The 21660-nt window shown below is 41.6% G+C and overlaps 1 protein-coding gene and 1 pseudogene across 2 annotated transcripts; one reads left to right on the top strand and one right to left on the bottom strand.

Moving 5' to 3' along the window:
- The first annotated feature begins 1190 nt into the window (after window positions 1-1190).
- On the top strand, window positions 1191-9420 carry LOC139381252 (transmembrane protein 26-like; annotated as a pseudogene).
- An 8051-nt stretch (window positions 9421-17471) lies between these two features.
- LOC139381340 (cyclin-dependent kinase 1-like) lies at window positions 17472-21239 on the bottom strand. Of its 2 annotated transcripts, none has more exons than XM_071124794.1 (8): window positions 21140-21239; window positions 20623-20665; window positions 19644-19800; window positions 19316-19439; window positions 18937-19107; window positions 18644-18807; window positions 18048-18189; window positions 17472-17801 (listed from the first exon to the last, which is right to left on the bottom strand). In XM_071124794.1, the coding sequence occupies exons 1-8, from the start codon at window positions 21149-21151 to the stop codon at window positions 17688-17690; spliced, it is 927 nt and encodes a 308-aa protein (XP_070980895.1). In that variant the 5' UTR covers window positions 21152-21239; the 3' UTR covers window positions 17472-17687. The 2 variants fall into 2 exon arrangements, with proteins under 2 accessions (XP_070980895.1, XP_070980896.1); XM_071124795.1 differs by lacking the exon at window positions 21140-21239 and adding an exon at window positions 20874-20981.
- Window positions 21240-21660: the final 421 nt, after the last annotated feature.

Here is a 21660-nt window from a genome sequence, read left to right as displayed (position 1 = left end):
AATCTAATTAATGCAAAGGACCAAAGGGACTTCATGACTCATAACTTCATAAAGAATTATTGCAAGCTGTTGATTTGAATCAAAAGCCTGTGCAACCATAGCTGCGGGAAGTAGGGGTACTGAGGGTGCTGCAGCACCCTCTGATAAAACATTTTTTTAAAGTATATATATATATATATATATATATATATATATATATATATATATATATATATATATATATATATATATATATATATATATATATATATATTAGTTTCCCTCCCTAGGCCTTTATTACTCTTTTATGAATGGAGAAAGATACCTGTCAGGAGAGCAGAGAAAAATACTATTAGTAGGCCTATGTTTTTTCCTTTATATAACAGTCTAAGTAGATCATATCTCTATTTCATTGTGGATTGTGTCAGTGAAATAGATATTGAATATAATGCTAACCATTTCTTAAGAGCCCCATACTGCAAATCTACTCAATTTGGTTCAAATAGATGTGTTATGTTAGGTCTTTCTCAATTCCCACTCTTCCCCTTGTCCATAAATGTGACAGTTTACAGCACAGGAATTTCATGAAGCACACATGGTCACTTTGATGAGGCCTAGGCTATTGTATGCTAATTTTTAACATCTGATGAACAGTTCCAGTGAATACCATCTGCCTTTGAGCCTGTGTATAGCCTGATTATATCCATCAATCATAATCGAATAACGTATTGCCTAACAGAAGCATATACCATGTTAAGCACTGCAGTGCTGCCCTCTTCAGTACAAAGTTGCACATTTAAATCCCTTGACGTTAATAAAATGTGATACAATAAATAAATAGCCTTTTAGTTGTGTGCGCAAATGTAGCCTTATTATATATTGTCATGCAACTCCCATCAGTCAAAAACGTGGCTCCGAGCGGGAGTTTACACTAGTTACCACAGCCACAACACCACTATTAATTAAAACGAAAATAAGCTTTTTAGTCTTAATTTAAAGTTAGTGTTAGGCATAAGGTTAGCAGTGTGGCTACGGTTAGGTTTAAAATACAATTGTAAGAAAATTGGGCGTGGTTTAGAACTTTGTGGCTGTGGTAACTAGTTACGACCGTGTGTGGTAGAGTAAGTTAGTCATTGTCGACGGTCGACTGGAGTTTGAATCTTCAGGGATAACGGGACACTTAAGATGTCGAATTTTTACCATTAAGCGTCATGGCATTTGTCAAATGTTCATGTGCGATTGTTACTAGGTTACTGTTTATTCTGATCTCAGTCAGAGTTTGGAGATTGCTTAAAGATGACAATACTGGTTTCTTACAATCCTCTTTCTACCCCTCGTTCTCGAAATGATCCTAACTTTGAAAATAAAAACGGAAAAGGATTATAAATGGTAAGATTCTGTTCATTTATTCTAGTATAGCCTACGTTATTTTAACATACTGTCTATAATTTGTCATGTGCAGGCAATCCAAATATTTTAATCCTAAAGACATAACAGACAACATAAGATAGTGTAAAATTACTTTTATTTTAACTGTAAAATTGGTTTTACATTGGATATTCGGTGATCTCCACGTCTTTTTGTTTAACATTTTGATTAATACTGTTGTCTTCTGGCTTTCAATCTTCAATAGCTCTTACACAAAGCATGCCATGACTATGGAAATTATATATTCTGAATCAGGGGAGGATGGACAAAAACCCATGCATTCAAAATGTTTTAAATAATGTAATGTTCCTTAGCAAGAAAACCAATTAATGTCGCTCAAACAGAAGGCGGAACTAACAGAGTCACTGACAACAACCAAAACGAAACAGGTGAGGTTTTGTGATTCTGTCTTTCATCATTTACGGAACTGTTGTCTGTTTGTCTCTTCGACCAACTTGTAAACCTGAAAGATAGCAGCTTTAACAGTTTCCTAGTCTGAACTCTGGTCAAGCAATAAAGGGGTGTACACTTTGAGCTTTTCCCATAAGAACACATGAGGAGCAGTGACCAAATATCTCACTGCCATTTTAGGGATGTGGCAATCCACTCAAACAGAGTGAAATATACATCCTCCTCGTTGTTGTTAAAAGGGTGTACAAGCCGGCTGTTCCGATCAGGATAGCCTGACTGGATTCGGAGCGCTTGCAGATCAATCTCTATTAATCGAATGGCATGCACGCGTTCTTCTTGTTTTAGTCTGGCTGCACGTTCTCATTCTTGTTGGGCTGCACATTCATCTTGTCTTCCCTATGCTCCAACTCTAATTTCTGTTGTTCAAGCTCTAATTTTTGTTGCACCAACTTTGCCTTCAGTTTTAACTCCCTTATTTGCACGTCTACGGAATGTTCTCTACTACCTGCAGTGCCCTTTTCATCAGCCTCACTCAACGAGAGGATTTCCCCTTCCACCAAAATAGTACCGATCAACTCAGGCTACTGCTTTTGGATCGCCAGATGCCACTTTGATGTCATAATCCTTTGCGATGAGCAGAGTCACCTATGTGCATTCATCTAGCATCTCCCATGTATGGTTTTCCACAAATGCTTCCAACTTAAAGTCCATTACTTTATTTGTATTTTATTAGCCTGCGTGTTTATGTAACTTTCAAAATGACTCCACCAATCATATAACCCCTCAAGGTGGATGTCAATGACAGAAACTCTACTACAAAAGTGTAATTTGAACACTCAGATATCTGGGCACAGCAGAGCTTCAAAGTAGGTGACTAGCGTGACTACCATACTCATGGGAAACAATGTCCCACATAATCCCCCCCATTTTGTTACATTCCCCAACAAGAAAACCAATGATGTTGATCAAACAGAAGGGAGAACTAAAAAATAATCACTGATACAACAACCAAAATTAAACAGATGGGAGTTTAGGAGGGGTCCTGACAGATACTCATGGGGGTGTCCACTGAAAGTTGACTAGCAATAACAACTGGAACCTAAAAGACATTCAATTTTGTCCTAGAAGAGGCAAACTAAATTAAAACCCACACCAAACCTAAAGACAGAAAGCGAACCAAAAATTTGTGCAAAACAACAACAGGGAAGATCAGACAAAGGAATATTTTTTCTAGAACTCAAGTAGGGCACGCCAACTACAGGTGTTGACGTTCCACATCTCCCAAGACAACTGGAGTACTGGACCAGCCACTCTTAAATAACACCCGGGCCAGTACAGGTGAAACACCTTCCCAATAACGAGATGGCAACCAGCACAGGTGTAACGCATGCTGACTAACAAGGTAACTCCAAATCGGTGCGCCCAACTGTATGTGCTAAAGTGCTAAAAGTCCAACCTCAAAACATAAATGGAAAAACCAAAACCTGTAACAGTTAACAAATAAACAAAATATTAAGGCTTTAAATCTTTAATAGCTCTTACACAAAGTGTGCCATGATTATGAAAATGAGACATTCTGAATCAGGAGAGGATGGACAAAAATCCACTGCTCATTTTTTGTTGACATGTTGAAGATAAGATTTAAAGCCGTAAGAATTGTTTAAATAGCTCTTACACAAAGCACGCCATGACTATGAAAATTATATATTGTGAATCGGGAGGATGGACTAAAATCCAAAGCTTTTAAAACATTTTTTTTTGAGAAAAACAAGTATTAGGTCTTTAAATCTTCAATAGCTCTTACACAAGGCATGCATTGACTATGCAAATTATATATTCTGAATCAGGGTAGGATGAACCAAAATCCACAACTTTTTTCTTCATTTTGTTTGTTAACATTTTGAAGAAAAACATTTATTCCGGCTTTAATCTCCAATAGCTCTTACACAAATCTTGCTATATTGCTACTATGACAATTATATATTCTGAATCAGGGGAGGATAGACAAAAATTCACAACTCTTTAGCCCCCAAAAATCTGGTGGAAAAAGTCTACTCAGGCTTTAAATCGCCAATAGCTCTTACACAAAGCATGCCGTGACTATGCAAATAATACTGTATTTTCGGAATCAGAGGAGGATGGACAAAAATCCACTGTTTTCTTTATTTTTGTATTATTTATTAAAAAGCTAGGGTGGGATAGGGCGGTACCCATAGAATGAAGAATGACAAGTGCTTCCAAAATAATATGTGATTGTTTTGTCAAAAAAATCATAAAGATAAAAAAGTGGTTAGAATTGGATTCATCCTGATATGTGTTGGTTCCATTTAAATCAGTGTTTTCTGGCCGTTATTTGGGCTTAAAATCCTCTTATTTTTGTAATTACATATTTATTTTATATTTTTTACCACTGCTCTATCCTTTGTGTTTGATTGCTATTCTGTGGGCTTACGATTTACAAATATATATATATACACAGTGAATGGACCATAATTTGTGGATAACTTTGGATAGCTGCATGCATCTTTCAAATGCATGTGAATGGAATAAAGAGTTGTCACAATAATAAAGAAAGTACATTTTCTACATCAACCCGAGGTTCTCGCCAGCCATCTTGCATTTCCTGATCATTATAATTCCTTCCATCTGGATTTTGGAACTACATCATCAGGAAAACAAATCTAGTGGCCCTCAGGTACAGAAAACAAAAATGGAGAGAAGTCGTACAGCTCCATGTTCAATGTATGCATGAAAGTTATGAAACATTTACTTACAACTTCACTTATCTAATTTCAGTGTAAGAAAATTAACTCATGGGAAAATGTGAGACGCATGATTTCTCTGAACAAAAGTGTGGGGAATTTAACTGTTCAAACTTATCTAAACTGGAACTAGTTTTAGTTTCTAGACTATTCTACCTTTCACTTTTCTTAAATCTACTGTAGCTTGGACCCTTGACCCTTAATCCATAAATTAACATTCAGGAGACAAGATAAATTCACATGGCCTATCTACACAGATGTTGATGTATTCACAAATTCACAGTCAACAACAGGGTCACATCTAAGTACGTTCCATTATTAACATACACTTAGTATACCAAACATTAAGAACATCCCCTTTTGCCCCCAAAACAGTCTCAATTCGTCGGGGCATGGACTCTACAAGGCGTCGAAAGTGTTCCACAGGGATGCTGGCCCATGTTGACTCCAATGCTTCTCACAGTTGTGTCAAGCTGGCTATATGTCCTTTGGGTGTTGGAACATTCTTGATACACACGGGAAACTGTTGAGCGTGAAAAACCCAGCAGATCTGCAGTTCTTGACACAAACCGGTGTGCCTGGCACCTACTACCATACCCCATTCAAAGGCACTTAAATATTTGTCTTGCCCATTCACCCTCTGAATGACACATATACATAATCCATGTTTCAATTGTCTCAAGGCTTAAAATTCCTTCTTTAACCTGTCTCCTCCTCTTCAGCTACACTGATTCAAGTGAATTTAACAAGTGACATCAATAAGGGATCATAGACTGACCAGGTGAAAACTATAGCTGTGTTCGAATACTCATACTAACCGCACTAACCATACTATTTGTGACGTAAATTGAGTATATAGTATTCTTATTGGTCATAGTATGGATATAGTTAATATGCCAGCAGTTCCTGGATGTCGTACTACATTCGCCAAAATACGAAGTATACAAGCAGTGGACACTAGGGTCCATAATGCAATTCTTCAGAAAATGGGGATGGCTTCACATCGTTTTCAGATTTGAAGAAAATGGCAGAAAATATGCAGCCGAAGTCCAACAAGAGTGGATACAAATTCATTGCTTTCTAATTATGACAAATGCTAAGAAAATGTTGAGCAATGTAATAAGGTAATGACTTTTCAAATAAGTTACCTTACATTGGCTGACAATTTGTTAGCTACGCTAACCTTACAAACCACATAGCATATCATTACTGTAGTATGCACTGGTATGTTAGCTAGCTACCTAACATTCATTGGCTACTAATACATCAAACTTGCCAGTATACTAACTATATGCTATCTAACTAACTACCCAACGTTTATTGACTGGATTATTCCTGTCATTCTTAGTTTAGCTAAGTGGTATAGACGTTGTGCATTCTCAATGGACATTCGGGTGTTTTCGAAAATTCGCCCTGTCTATCTACTCCGATTTCAGAGAAGTCTCGCACGCAGAATAACTGATGAATTTACGAACGCTCAACACCCATTGAATATGGCCGGTGTCAGTAAATGTTGGCAAAACAGTGTAATTAAATTGTTGCCAGCAGCACAGTTACAGTCACCAATGCTCTGATAACATGAAAACTGCCTAACCAGCTCTGCTAGGGCGATTAAAATGGTCAGAGTGAGGTGGTCTCTCATTTGTGTCTGGAAGCAGCTAGCAAGCTAGCCAACATTAGCCAGTTAGCTTGGGTGCGTGACCATTGTTGTGAGGCCAGAACGCTCGGGTCAACCCTACTTCTTGGCCCGAGTGTCCAGTGTGCGCTCTGAACGCTCCAAGAGCGAAATGCTCAGAATTTACAAACTGACAACACTCTGAATTTCCGAACGACCAGATTGCACTCTGGCTCTCCAGATTGATTTTTAGAACACACCCAAAGTCGTAAAATGTCTAGCTAGTAATTTGTTATGCTTACAAGCTAGCAAGAGGTTGCATAACAACAGCATCAACTTCCGGTAGACAGGCGAAGCGCTAGTACGCTCAACTGAAAGGATACCATTAGTTTAAAGTATACTAAAATAATCTAATAGCGTATAGTTTGTAGTATATACTCATTAAGTATGTAGTATACAGTATGTTAGTATGGGTATTCGAACACATGGAAAGAGCAGGTGTTCTTAATGTTTTGTATACTCAGTGTATAAGGTTATTTCAATCACAGTGACAGAGCTCTCAGGGGTCATTAGGGGACTCTGTCCTTGTCCTATCCCTACCCTGAACATTTTACTCTAGCACATTTTTGAGTGCTTATTATCTGTGGTTTGGCCCTCTGTTCACTCTCTTGACATTCAAGGCTCTTTACAAACTCGTCCACGGTTTGCCTCATCGACTGGATCCTGGCACTCCATCAGGTCCTGCTTATCCCTCTAATCATAGAGAAATGGCTCCTCCCACTGGGGAGCGGGGTCATGTGGGACAAACTTTTCCAGCTCCTGCTAATCTTTGTTGGCACTGCAGCTGACATCTTGGAGTTCACCAGTGAAACGCTATCTGATATCAAGTTTGACTGTTCGTGCACACAATTTTTTTTAGAGCATACTACAAGAAGTATAATGAAATGAATATGTTGTCTGTATTATGTACAGTTCACAGATCATACAGGAGGCATGTACAGTGAATTTGGAAAGTATTCAGACCCTTCTTGTTTTCCACGTTACGTTACAGCCTCATTCTAAAATGGATTAGATACATTTTTTACCTCATCAATCTAAATAAATACCCCATAGTGACATAGCAAAACATTTTTTACCTCATCAATCTAAATAAATACCCCATAGTGACATAGCAAAAAAAAATTACCTCATCAATCTAAATAAATACCCCATAGTGACATAGCAAAACATTTTTGCTAATTTATTAAAAATCAAAAACAGAAATCCCTTATTTACATAAGTATTCAGATGCTTTGCTATGAGACTCAAAATTGAGCTCAGGTGCATCCTGTTTCCATTGATCACCCTTGAGATGTTTATAATTTACAACTTGATGTTTCTTTAATTGTGGTAAATTCAATTGAAAGGACATGATGTGGAAAGACACACAACTGTCTATATAAGGTCCCACAGTTTACAGTGCATGTCAGAGCAAAACTAAGCCATGAGGTCAAAATAATTGTTTGTAGAGCGTCAAGACAGGACTGTGTCACAGTGTCCTCCCATCAATCTTAAATGGAAGAAGTTTGGAACCACCAACTCTTCCTAGAGCTGACTACCTGGCCAAACTCAGCAATTGGGGGAGAAGGGCATTGGTCAGGGAGGTGACCAAAAACCTGATGGTCACTGACAGAGCTCCAGTGTTCCTCTGTGGAAAGGGGAGAACCTTTCAGAAGGAGAACCAATTCTGCAGCACCAAACAGGCCTTTATGGTAGAATGACCAGACGGAAGCCACTCCTCAGTAAAAGGCACATGACAGCCTGCTTGGAGTTTGCCAAAAGGCACCCACAGGACTCTCAGACCATGAGAAAAAAATATTTCAATCTTGGTTTCATCAGACCAGACAATCTTTGGCCTGAAGGCCAAGCGTCACGTCTGGACGAAACCTGGCACCATCCCTACGGTGAAGCAAGGTGGTGTCAGCATCATGCTTTGGGGATGTTGTTTGGCTGCAGGGACTGGGAGAATAGTCAGGATTTAGGAAAATATGAATGGAGCAATATACAGAGAGATCCTTGATGAAAACCTACTCCAGAGTTCTCAGGACCTCAGACTGGGGTGACGGTTCACCTTCCAACAGGACAATGACCCTAAGCACACAGCCAAGACAACGCAGGAGGGGCCTCGGGACAAGTCTCTGAATGTCCTTGAGTGTCCCAGCCAGAGCCCGGACTTGAACCTAATCGAACATCTCTGGAGATGTCACGCCCTGACCTTAGAGATCCTTATTATTCTCTATGTTTGGTTAGGTCAGGGTGTGACTCAGGTGGGAAAGTCTATGTTTTTGGTTTCTTTGTTTTTGGCCGTGTGTGTTTCCCAATCAGAAGCAGGTGTCTAGCGTTGTCTCTGATTGGGGATCATATATAAGTTGTCATTTTACTTTTGGGATCTTGTTTCTGTCTGACAGAACTGTGTGCTTTCATTTTTTTGTCTTTGTTATTTTGCTTGGTGTCATCAATAAAAATAAGATGTACTCCTACCCCGCTGCGCCTTGGTCTCCTTCTCCCAACGAGAGTCGTTCCAGGAGAGATCTGAAAATAGCTTGCAGCGACGCTCTCCATGCAACCTGACAGCTTGAGAGGATCTGCAGAAAAGAATGGGAGATACTCCCCAAATACAGGTGTGCCAAGCTTGTAGCATCTTAGCCAAGAAGGCTCGAGGCTGTAATCTCTGCCAAAGGTGCTTCAACAAAGTAATAAGTAAAGATTCTGAATACTTGTAAATGTTATTTCATTTTTACTTTTTAATACATTTGCAACCATCTCTAAAAACCTGTTTTTGATTTGTCATTATGGGGTATTGTGTGTAGATTGATGAGGGAATTTGATACATTTTGGAATAAGGCTGTAATGTAACAAAATTTGGAAAAAGTAAACCAGTCTGAAAACTTTCCGAATGCACTATATAGGTCTAAAAAGGGCCTTAAATGGCCACTTTCATAACATTGTTTGTGATTCTAATGTAAAACCCATTTAAACATCCTGTCTCCCAATTGTTGCTATGTGAGAATTACCAGAACAATGAGATACCAAAAATATTTTCCATTCCCGCTGCCGTAAAATCGGCCCATTGACTTGTTGAGCTGTGTGTTCTGTATTCCTCCCAGAGAGAACAGCCCTCAGCTGGTGTATATAATCCTAGCGGGGTAGACCTGGAGCATCTTACAGTTTCCTCAATCTGGCTGATGGGTCTACATTTCATTTTATTATTAATATCGGCAGTGAACTTAACTCTCCTCGACACCGGCTATGGAGATCTGTTCGAATGTCGAGGCTCATATTCTTTAGGGTGAATTACAGATTTTATGATTTTTACATGCAGATGCCAAGACTTTCATGGTGGGTTTGAGGGTATATGAGTGGGACAGCCATAACCATAGACAGCATTATGGATGTCACATCTATGAAGGTACACCTTAAGATTTCTGTTGTAGACATTGAACTGCAGAAAGCCTCCCCCACAGCCCCACCTACTTTATCAAGTTCTCTCTTTGTAGCATGACTGTGGCCAGAAAAGACACACCCAATAAGGGATATGTTTAGAATTTGGCTAACGAGACAAACCAGCGCTATCGTAGCCAAGTTGCAAAACAAACAGCTGAGCTGATTTGTGTGCTTATCACCACTTCCTGCACAAACTACTAGGATCTCAAAGATAATAGGAAGATGCAACACTTAAAGATGCACTCCGGGATCCATATTCATAACATTTTACAAATTGGATTCATAACATATGTAAATTGAAAAATGCGTATCCTACAAATTGCAAAAATCGTAACATACCACATGAAATGGATGACATGATAATATACTATTGGATGAAGTTGTTAACAAAAAACAGGGATCACTTTTGGCTCGTGAGCAACACTTTAACTAATGACTGAAATAATGTAAAAGCTAGATTGCATCTTAAAGGGATGGTTTGGAATTTTGGCAACTTCCCTTGAGCTAGAGCTAGTTAGCAATTGCGCTAATGTTTGGTAGCAACTTCCTTCAAGCTAAATGCAGATACATAAAAATGGTATCCACGAGTTCATCTGACTCTGGGTAGATAAAGGGCTTCATTACCAAAATTCCAAATTATCCCTTTAATCTCTACAGGATTGTTGGGTCCACCGCGGGATGGTTGAGCTAACGCGATTAGCATGAGGTTATAACAACATTTCCCAGGACAGATATCTGATATTGGCAAAAAGCTTAAATTCTTGTTAATCTAACTGCACTGTCCAATTTACAGTAGCGATGACAGTGAAATAATACCTTGCTATTGTTTGAGAGTGCACAGTTGTGAACTTCAAAGTTACTAATAAAACAATTAGGCACATTTGGGCAATCTTGATCCAAAATGTTGAACAGAAATGCAATGGTTCATTGGATCAGCCTAAAACTTTGCACATACACTGCTGCCATCTAGTGGCCAACATCTAAATTGCGCCTGGGATGGAATAATACATCATGCCTTTCGCTTACATTTCAAAGATGGTACCAAAAAACACTTCTTTGTATCATCTTTTACCAGATCTGTTATATTCTCCTACATTAATTTCACATTCCCACAAACTTCAGTGTTCTTTCAAATGGTATCAAGAATATGCATATCCTTGCTTCAGGTCTTAAGCTACAGGCAGTTAGAGTTGGGTATGTAATTTTAAGCGAACATTTAAAAGGGGCGGATCTTTGAGAGGTTAAGGACTTACTCAAAGTTCACATTCCGTTTTATATTGTATACAGTGATTCGGTTTCATCCGTCAGCTTTAAACAGATTAAGGCCCACTTCTTCAGTTCCTCATTGCTTGGCTGATGGAGTAAGCTATTGTCAGGCAAACAACCAATAACTCAAACTTCCTGAAATCCATTATAGCCGTGTGGCTAAATAATTCTGGGTTGAGGATCATTAAGAGTTCATTACGGCCTCCTTTGTTCTCAGAAAATACCTACCCCAATCTACTGAATTATTCACAACCTGAAAGGATGTACAATAAGTGGATAAGAAACCATCCACTCATAACGTAGTGAGAATGCACTTACAAGATGCAATTGTAAGGTGGTAGGGTGGTAGAGAATCGACGGACCATGAATGTAATAAGAAATCTTAGGTGCTGGCTCAAGGCTGATAGTTACCACTACAAAATGTCAGTTCAGAACAAGGTAGAGGTGGGAGGTCAGGTTAAGGGGAGTTTAATGGAAGAAGACGTCCACATTCACTGTTCAGATAACTGAGAATCATGTCCAGGGAATACTGACATTAACAATGTGGTCCTGAAAGGAAAGAAGGAACTTATGATATAGCACTGCTATAATGTGAATTACATGACTTACTGTTTCATATTTTTGTATAACGTACTCAGACTGAAACCCCACCCGATGTGGAAGTTGTCTAACCAGATCAGAACGCCTTCAAGGACCACCTTCAGGAAGGTACTGAGAACGATGGAGGTTTTTGAACAGGTAAAAATGATTGTCCGCTGTTAATTTCTTTCCTGGCCCACCAAGAGATGTAAGAAATGAATTTGTAATATAATAGCGTTTATTCCTCTTATCAAGGGGAGACTGAACGTTGACAAGGCGTAGGAGAGCTATCGGAGCAGAATCAAGAAGGGGACCAAGTGCCACGACATCCGGGATAATTACTTAGTTTGGAAGGCGAGACCTGGGACACCTCGCTGCTGTCGCTCCTATCGGGGTTCACCATCTGTTAAGGTGAATAACAAATCTCAAATAACTATTTGCATACAATATAACCTGAAGCTAGTTTTAGTTTCCCTAACAATGATATTTCTTTGTCATCCCTCAGTGGATGTTGTAATAATGGCGCTGTGAGTCAGGTGAAACGTTTAATAAAACAAAACCAGTAATTACAATTCCATAAGGCCACATGCCAGTAAACAAGAATACCAACTGGTGAAAAAAACATAAGGGAGTGACCTAAAGTGCAAGATAATGAAGTCCAGGTGTGAATCATGATTAACAGTTGTGCGTAATAATGAATCCCAGGACCGGTGATTAGTATTCTGGTGACATTGTACGCCAGAGGGGAGAAGCAGATATGACAGTGCCGGCTGGAAACCCAAAACACTGGAAGGGGGTCAACCCAGTGGAGTAGTGATGTAGGGAGTTCTGGGCGTACTCTGCCCAGGGAAGGAATCGTGCTCACTCACCCTGCCGATCCTGACAGTAACTCTTCAGGAACCTCACCAGCCCCTGGTTCACCCTCTCCACTTGCCTGTTAGGCTGATATCCAGAAGTGAGGCTGACCGTGACCCCGAGCTTCTCCAAGGCCCTCCAACCTTGTGATGTGAACTGGGTGAACAGTCAGAGATGATGTCCTCCAGAAGTCAATAATGCTGGAAGAGTGCCTCCGCGACCTGGAGAGCAGTGGGGAGACCATGAAGAGGGATTAAAAGCGACATGACTTGGATAATCTATTTACCCCTCAGAGAGGGGGGCTTGGTTTGAGCACATCTGGAACAGGAGTTGACATACCGAGTGACATTCTGCACCAAGGTGGGCCACCAGTACTTCTCACCGATGGAGTAGATGGTGCGAGAAATACCTGGATGTCCAGCGACGACAGCTGTGTTCCCAGGTCAGCAGCCAATCATCCCAAACCACTGGACCCACGACTCAGATGGGATTATGGGTTCCCTCTGGACAGGAACCTCTCCCGAATCGTAGATATGGGACAGAGCATCAACCTTGATGTTCTCAGAATCTGGGCGATAGGTCAGCATGAAGTCGAACCTGGTGAAGAAAAATGCCCACCTGGCTTGTCACAGATTCAGTCTCCTCGCTGTCCTTATGTACTCTAGATTCCGATGGTCGATGAGGATAACGAATGGTTCCTTGGCGCCCTCCAGCCAGTGTCTCCATTCCTCCAACGCCAATTTCATCACCAGGAGCTCCCGATCGCCAATGTCGCAATTTCATGGAGAAAAAGCACAAGGATACAATTACAATGGGTTACCCTGTCTTTGTTTTAAAACTGCCCCCACGCCCACCTCAGATGCATCTACCTCAACCACAAAAGGTAGCGTGGGATCTGGGTGTTATAGCAAGGAGGCGGAGGTGAAACACTGCTTGGAAAAAAAATGCCTCGTCAGTTGCTGGAGACCACACCCCCCTACGAGGTCCACCCTTGAGGGAGGTGTTAGGGGCAGCGACAGTGCGCTGAAGCTCCTAATGAAGCGGCGGTAGAAGTTGGCAAACACCAGAAACCATTGTAACCCCTTGATGGGGTTTGGGACTGGCCATGACTTTACCACATCTACCTTGTCCTCCATCCGCACTCCCTGTGGGCTGATTTGGTAACCCAGGAAGGACACAGCCTTCTGGTGGAATTGGCACTTCTCTGCCTCGATGAACAGGTGATTAACCAAGCGGCATTCCAGGACAGTGCGAATGTGGGTGGTGTGGCCTTTCAGGTTGGTCGAGAAGATCAAGATGTCATCGATGCATACAATCACCTGGCGTTCAAGCATGTCCCTGAACACCTCTTTGCCGAATGCCTGGAAAACTTAGAGCATTGGCTAAGCCAAAGGGCATAACCAAATACTGGTAGTGACCAGACACTGTGCTGAATGCTGTCTTCCACTCATCCCCCTCCCGGATGCGGATCAGATTGTAGGCACTCCGCAGATCCAGTTTGGTGAAGAACTGAGCACTGCGGAGCTGCTCTATAGTTGACGGCACCAACGGGAGAGGGTACCGTAATCCTCCCGCCTTTTTGGCCACGAAGAAGGAACCGGCCGATGCAGGGGACGTGGAAGTCCAGATGAAACCCTGTTGGAGCGCCTCTTGAATGTAATCCTCCATGGCCTGGGTCTCAGTCACAGACAGAGTATAGATGCGCCTGTGCAGAGGTGTAGCAACGGAAAACAGGTTGATGGCACAGTCCCAGAGGCGATGAGGGAAACAACTAGCGTGGGTCTTAGAGAATACCTCCTTAAGGTCCTGGTATTCCTTGGATGTTGGCCAGAAGGGCAACCATAGGACTCCTAAACGACGTGGAACATGGAAGCAGGTCTTCCGGCATTCAGATGACAAGTCTGATTTTCATCCACAACCATGATATGATAGGGTTATGGTGTTGGGCCAAGGGAGGCCGAGACTGATTGTGACCTGGTGCACTTGTGATGAAGATGCTCTACTGATGATTGGACTCCATGGTGAGGGTGAGTGGTTGAGTGATGCTTTTAATTATTCCAGATTCCAATGGCCGACAGAGGAGTCGTTGAACCCTAAAAGGAGAGGAGAGCGGCTAGATGGTAATGTTGAGGGGGGAGGCAAGGGTCTGAGCCATAAAGTTCCCTGCGGAGCCGGAATCCACTAAAGCTGTACAGTACATGAGGGACAGTCAGCCAGAGTGATGACACCAAAAAGGTCTAACAAGAGCTGAATCTGGAATACTCACTCCTGGTCCAAGGGATGGAACATCACGTGATCATCCCTCTGCTCTAGTGGATCCTGATGTACCGGACACTGCTGGAGCTTGTGCCCTTCTTGCCCACAATACAGACAGAGCCCCAGCTGTATCCGTCTGCATCGTTCTGCTGTGGAAAAGCATGTGACCCCCTACCTCCATGGGTTCAGCCTCTGATCCCGAGTACTCGCCAAAGTAGGAAGAGAAGCGATGAGAATGCCAACGCGCCCAGAGAAGGTTATCCAGGCAGAAGGCCATCGCAAGGAGTGCGTCCAGGATGAGGTTGTCGTTCTGATAGGCCAGTTCCATCTGGACCTCCTCTCGCAGATCTCTTCTGAATAGCATGCAAAGCGTCTGCTCATTCCAGCCACTGGGAGCTGCTACTGTCCGGAAGGTGAGCGCATACTCAGCAGCAGTCTGATTCCCATGCTGTAGCAGATGCTCACCTCCCTCTCCGCGGAATGATCAAAATAAATAAAAAAAAGAGCCATGAACCGCTCATAAGACTCTAGCTCCTCCTGTCCTTTCTCCCAGATGGCCGTAGCCCATTCCAATGCCCGTCCTGATCATTAGAGAAATAACCGAGGCAATCTTAGACCTCTCGTGGTGGGGTCTCCCTTCTGGTGTGAAAAATAGAGGGAGCACTGAAGGAGGAAGCCACCGCATTTGGATGGTGTAATGTAGTATTCATCCGGGAGGGATGGGCATCGCTGAATCGGCCGTTGCGCTGGCTCGTTGTGTAGACTGGCTCTAGAGTATCCTCCGATACTGGGCTGCTTGACACTGCAAACTACAGAGAACCTCTTCCATGGCCGTCCCCAGTTCAGCCAGCTGGTCATGGTGTTGACGTAGAAGGTACCCTTGTTCGTTGACCGTCAGAGATTTCCGACTTTTCTGCTGCTTCCATAGTTTGAGTTGGTATTCTGTAATAACGGAGCTGTGAGTCAGGAAGCAGGTGCAGCAGTTAATAAAACAACAAAATCAGTAACAAGTCAATTCCATAAGGCTACACGCCAGTAAACAAAAACAATACCACCTGGTGAAAAAACATAGGGGAGTGACATTTAAAGGGGAGGAAATCATGAAGGTAATGGAGTCCAGGTGTGAATCATAATGATTAACAGGAGTGCGTCATATTGAATACCAGGTGTGTGTAATGATGAATCCCAGGACCGGTGGTTAGTATTCTGGCGACGTCGTATGCCGGAGGGGAGGAGCAGGAGAAGATGTGACAGAGGCCAACAATCTTTTCCAGTTGGAGCAGTCGGATGGTCGACCACTGAAAGCACTGACGCGAAGCCCAATAGACAAAGTATGTTAAGCTTTGGTTGATATTTGAGAAAGCATGAAAATGTATCTCTTCAATTTACCTCTCCACATGACTTTAGGATCATCAACTGTCCAAGCCCCCCAGGAATAATCCCATCCACCAGAACCACTGAGTTCCGATCGGTCTGATTGTCTGTGCTCTGAGTCGGACCAGCTTGCGTTAGGCTATACCTTCTCCCACTTCTCCCATCTCCCATTTATAACTCTGCACTAATCCATCAAATTGTCTCACAGTAAAGTATAACCTGTGTGTTTGCTTGTTTACGTCTCCGTCTCCTACCCTGTTCCCTTTAACTCTGCTCCTGTTCTCCAGGACCTAGGGGTTCTGCCCAACACCCAGACGTGGATCCACCTGATGTCCTCCATTACCAACACTCCAACTTTTCATTACATCACCTGCAGCTACTGTTATTGTCATGTTGTCATTATCTGCTAAGAAAGCTTTCTTGCTCTATCATACTGGGCACATAATGTGAGATACACACATTAACTAAAAACACTAGCATTGCAAACACTCAGATCAAAGAAAGCAGCAGTGCCTGGACTTTGCAGGATCCTACTTCAAGTTCCCCTTCCGAGACTGGTTGCCTGTTGAGAACAAGTGACAGGCAGAACCTCCCACCCACACAGCAAGCACCTCAATATTCCACACACCAGAATTCAGTATTTTAGTCCATTATTGCCATGTGAGTCTACAAAAAAAAAAAAAATCTGAAAATGACACAACTGTACCAAAAAATATCAAGTTTGTGTTAAAATCTTAATTATTGCCAGGTTGGTTTTCACAGCTGTTTCACAAGGTGTTCATTATTGTAAGTTATCCTTTGATGGTATTTATTTGTTCCACATTATTCATTGTATCCTAGAACTTACGATACATATATTCAACCACAAGGTGTACTAATGAGCTATGAGATAGAAAAAATCATAGCAGACTACTAAAATTATATTATTTCAGTGTAGATAAGGTTCAAATAAAAACATGACAGGCAGACAAGCCAGTGTATGAATCAAACATATTTGCCAAGGAATGGAGTGGAAATTAGCTAACTTCGTGATCTGTAAGGTAAGTAACTTTAATGCGTCAAGCAGATACAGGTTCTTTGCCATTTCTGAAACCTGGCAGCGTTTAAGACATGGATTTCATGTTGTAATGTTAACAAGGTACCCAAAAGTAGTTTGAAGTAATGTTTTAATTGTATTAGCTAAACAATACCGGTTTAAACAGCGAAATTGTCACTGAAATCAGCCTTGCAGTCTACCAATTATTTGTAATTATGTTCCAGCTCCCCGCTATCGCCAACCAGAAAAAAACTGTCCCGCAGCTGAATATAGTTGATCCTTGTGTTAAACCCTAATAAGGTATGACTTGCTAAAAACTGAAATATACACTTGAAAGCATCAAACTGAAGGCAGGAATGCAGAAACACAGTGACAGATTAACAGTTATTATTGCCTGATAAAAAACAAAACAATTTAGAAGAATCAGTTCTGCAAAAGTGCAATTTATTGAAAATATACTGTCACTTTAGATCCAAACTTTTTGTTTTTTACATAAAAGTTATTTACAGAATAGTTATTCATATTAGATAGAAAAAGGACAAACAAAGAAAGAACAAAGATACAAAAAAATCAAATTAACAAATTCAATAGACATCCATAATTGTACTCTTTTTCAGGTCCTTTGAGTAGAGCCATGTGACATTTACATCGTGACCGTACTGGCAGGTAGAGTGGTTTTGTCCAGGTCGTCAAAGTATGGATGGCTCATAGCCTGTCTAGCAGAGATCCTCTTGGGTGGGTCATAGATCAGCGTTTTCTACAAATGAGGACGATAGGAAATTATGAAGGGACACATTCTACAGAAGGTGGGACATGGTCACTTTCATTTGTATCCTAAAGACTACTGCTGTGCTGACAGAACAATAGGTCACTTCAATATCACTAATACGATCCAAAACACAACCAGCCCCTTGAAAAAGACAGGTGTGCACCGGGCTTCTACAGTAACAATGTTTCATAATCAATCTGAATAAATATTAGGAGAACAGGGAAATTGTCTTACAGCGAGCAGATCAATGCCATTCTTATCTAGGTTTTTCACCATGGAGGACAGATTCCCTGATTTCCACTTGGGGAATGTGTTCTTGTAGTCAGGCAGAGATTCTACCTCTGGCCAGATGTCATTGTTGGGAGTACCAAGGGCCCTGGAAAAGAAAGAAACCATGCTTGATAAATACTTAATTCAAGGAGATCATAAAATGTCATACAGTATGCCCAACATGGAGCAATTATCTCAGTGTTGACTGTTAATCACTCAATTTGTCTGCCTGTCAATTCTGGATGGCTCAGTGCCCACCACAGCTCAATCAAATGTCCTAATCTAGCATCAAATAGCTACATTGTCTACAACAAAAACGCTAACATTCAAATTTATTGATTAACCAACCTAGATGTTGGTAGCAGTAGGATTTGTTATATTACAGATGTGTATATTCACATGCACATATGCTGAGTGTACAAAACATTAGGAACACCTGCTCTTTCCATGACATACTGACCAGGTGAATCCAGGTGAAAGCTATGATCCCTTATTGATGTCACCTGGTGTAACTCAACATTAGAAAGGTGTTCTAAATGTTTTGTACACTCAGTGTATACCTGAAGATCCTGAAGAGCTGGTCAATCTCTGAGTCTCCATGGAAAAGTGGTTTCTTTGTGGCCAACTCCGCAAAGATGGTCCCGATACTCCAGACATCCACAGGGGTGGAGTACCGTGCGGCACCTAGCAGAACCTCAGGAGCCCTGTACCACAGTGTCACAACCTGGACACAAAGACACAGTTAATGATGCCATTAAAATGTATGTGTACACATACACCTTATGATAGCATTACTTTACATGTGTATCTGCTAATGCTCTTTGGAAATTAACTATGTGGTGTTCTGGCTTACCTCGTGGGTATATACCCGGACTGGCACCCCGAAGGCCCTGGCTAACCCAAAGTCTGCCAGTTTGATCACTCCCTTGTTGTCAATCAGCAGGTTCTGGGGCTTCAGGTCTCTGTGGAGGACCCTTCTACAGTGGCAGAACAGGATGCCCTCCAAGATCTGGTACAGATAGCTCTGGATGGGGGAGATAGTAGCAGAGGGTTAAAATTCACCTACTGGCAAGAAACACTGTTTACAGACCAATACAACTTGGACTAAAAACACTAAGTTGGTATACTAAGAGCAGAAAGTGAAAAAAATACAAAATACAAACAAAGCTATGTGCATCATGCCTGCCCCGCCCTCAGTGGGGTCGATACCTTCACAAGCATGGGGTCGATACCTTCACAAGCATGGGGTCCATGTACTGGCCCGAGGGGATAGAGTCTAGGTATTTCTTCAGGTCCATGGAAAGGAACTCAAAGATGAGGTACAGTCTGGACTCCTGCATCAGCACATCTAGAAGGCTGTTTGGAGACAAAATAGATGTTTATTTGTTTATGTAGACACTAGACCGCTAATATGATATGGCAATTGCAAGACTTGCTCAGAGCCTATTTAGAATGATGCTGTGTCTGAGCTTTGAACTGTTAAGACATCACATCAACTTTCTTGCTGCCTGGCTACTGTAAACTCTTTAGGAACCCCACAGACACAAACACACTACATACCGTACAACATTAGGGTGCGCTAGCTCTTTGAGCAGAGAGATCTCTCTGACAGCTGTGCTTGGCACTCCCTCCTCCTCACTCTCCAGTCGGATCTTCTTCATGGCCACTACCTGGCCTGTCGACTTGTGTCTGCCTTTGTACACAACCCCATAGGTACCTGGAAATCACAGCAACAAACATGCTTTACTATGTTGTGTAGCCACCCTGATGAATAATGTATAGCGGCAAATGGTAACACTACACCAAGTCTGGAATCAACAGGACCCTGAAGTTTAACATTTTTTTAAATACCTTTATTTAACTAGGCAAGTCAGTTAAGAACAAATTCTTATTTACAATGACGGCCTACCCCGGACGATGCTGGGCCAATTGTGCGCCGCCCTATGGGACTCCCAATCACGGCCGGATGCGATACAGCCTGGATTCAAACCAGGGAGTGTAGTGACACCGCTTGCACTAAGATGCAGTGTCTTAGACCGCTGCACCACAAGTGTCTACCCCCAAGCAATAAGACTGCTAAATAGTGAACTGAAATAGCTAGACTATCTGCATTGACCCCCCCCTGTACCGACTCTTGACTCATCACATATGCTGCTGTTAGCTATCCTATTGCCTAATCACTAACCCCTACCTATGTGTACATATCTACCTCAATTACCTTGTATCCCTGCACATCGACTTGGTATTGGTACCCCGTGTATATAGCCAAGTTATCGTTACCCGTTATTATCGTTCTTTTATGTTTTATCTCTGCATTGTTGGGAGGGGCCAATAAATAAGCATTTCACTGTTAGTTTACGAAGTATGTGACAAGTTAAATTTGATTAACAGGTTGGAAGAAAATACAAAGAAGAAAATCTAATGACATGCACACAAATCTAGCAAGCTAGATATAGCAGGTTCAAAATTATATACATATTAGTCTAGATAGATAGCAAGTTTGGGGGGGGGACAAATCAAAGTTGAGGAAATAACATACCCTCTCCGATTTTCTCTATTTTCACGTAATCATCCATTGTTCCCTGAAGAAAAAAAACAGTATAGGTTACGAAAGCCATTCATGCAACTTAAAATGAACGATAGGTCAAAATAGCCAACTTAGTTTGTGTTTGTTGGAGGTAACTACAGTAGCTAGAGTTAGTTAAAGAAACCTCCCGCAATCTAACAAGTATTAGAGAAAAAAAGCATGACATCCGTGTTAAGAAAATAGAGTCAACTAACGTTACCTACCTAACTTCGGTAGCCAGTCAACAATGAACATTATATTAGTATCATTACTCGATAACAAAACAATATAACATTACTTTGTGATATTTAATGTGACGCCTTGTTAGTGATAATTTCCAATACTCTCGTTATCAAAAGCTGTGCATGTGATAGCTAGCTAGCGAATGTTTCCCTCAATGCTAGCTAGTTACATTTTCAATTTCATGACAACTGCTACAATACAATCGATCAAACAAATACATGTTGCTAAAAATGTAAAACTTTTATACCGGTTGTGCCATGTCGTTGTGTAACGCGACTGTTGAATGGAAAATGAGTGTGGCTCTATTAGTCAGCTAGCTAGAGTACTACTGCTGGGTACACTCTTTTCGAATTGGCCGCGGGGCTGCTAGCTTTCAAAACCAAGCAATCACGTCGCTGGGTGTCTTTCAAAAGCGCCAATCGGGAGGAGGCCAATTCGAAGCAGGATATGATGGTTTTAAAGTTTAAACAGAGAGGAAGGGGCAAAGCGAGATGGAAACTTAAAAATGTCTCCTGCAGCAAGGTGGCTTTTTTTCCGCACCAAGCAGAGTTTTTGTATGGAGGTCAATTAGAAGGTCGAATTTGTTCAACAAAAAATGCAATGTCTTATGTGCTACGTGAGTCTTATTTGATCGAATATAAGTTCCGTAATGGTTAAGTTGTTACGATTTTACTGACATCGCAGCAACTTTGAGAAAAAACACTTTATATTCGAGTTGTGCCTGGGTTATTGCAATACGGTATCATTGGGGCGTCCCTACCCTAAACA

The sequence above is a fragment of the Oncorhynchus clarkii genome, chromosome 23 (genome assembly GCF_045791955.1).
Source record: "Oncorhynchus clarkii lewisi isolate Uvic-CL-2024 chromosome 23, UVic_Ocla_1.0, whole genome shotgun sequence".
Lineage (NCBI taxonomy): Eukaryota > Metazoa > Chordata > Actinopteri > Salmoniformes > Salmonidae > Oncorhynchus > Oncorhynchus clarkii.
Note: the sequence above shows the minus strand (reverse complement) of the source record. Positions and strands in the feature narration are given on the sequence as shown.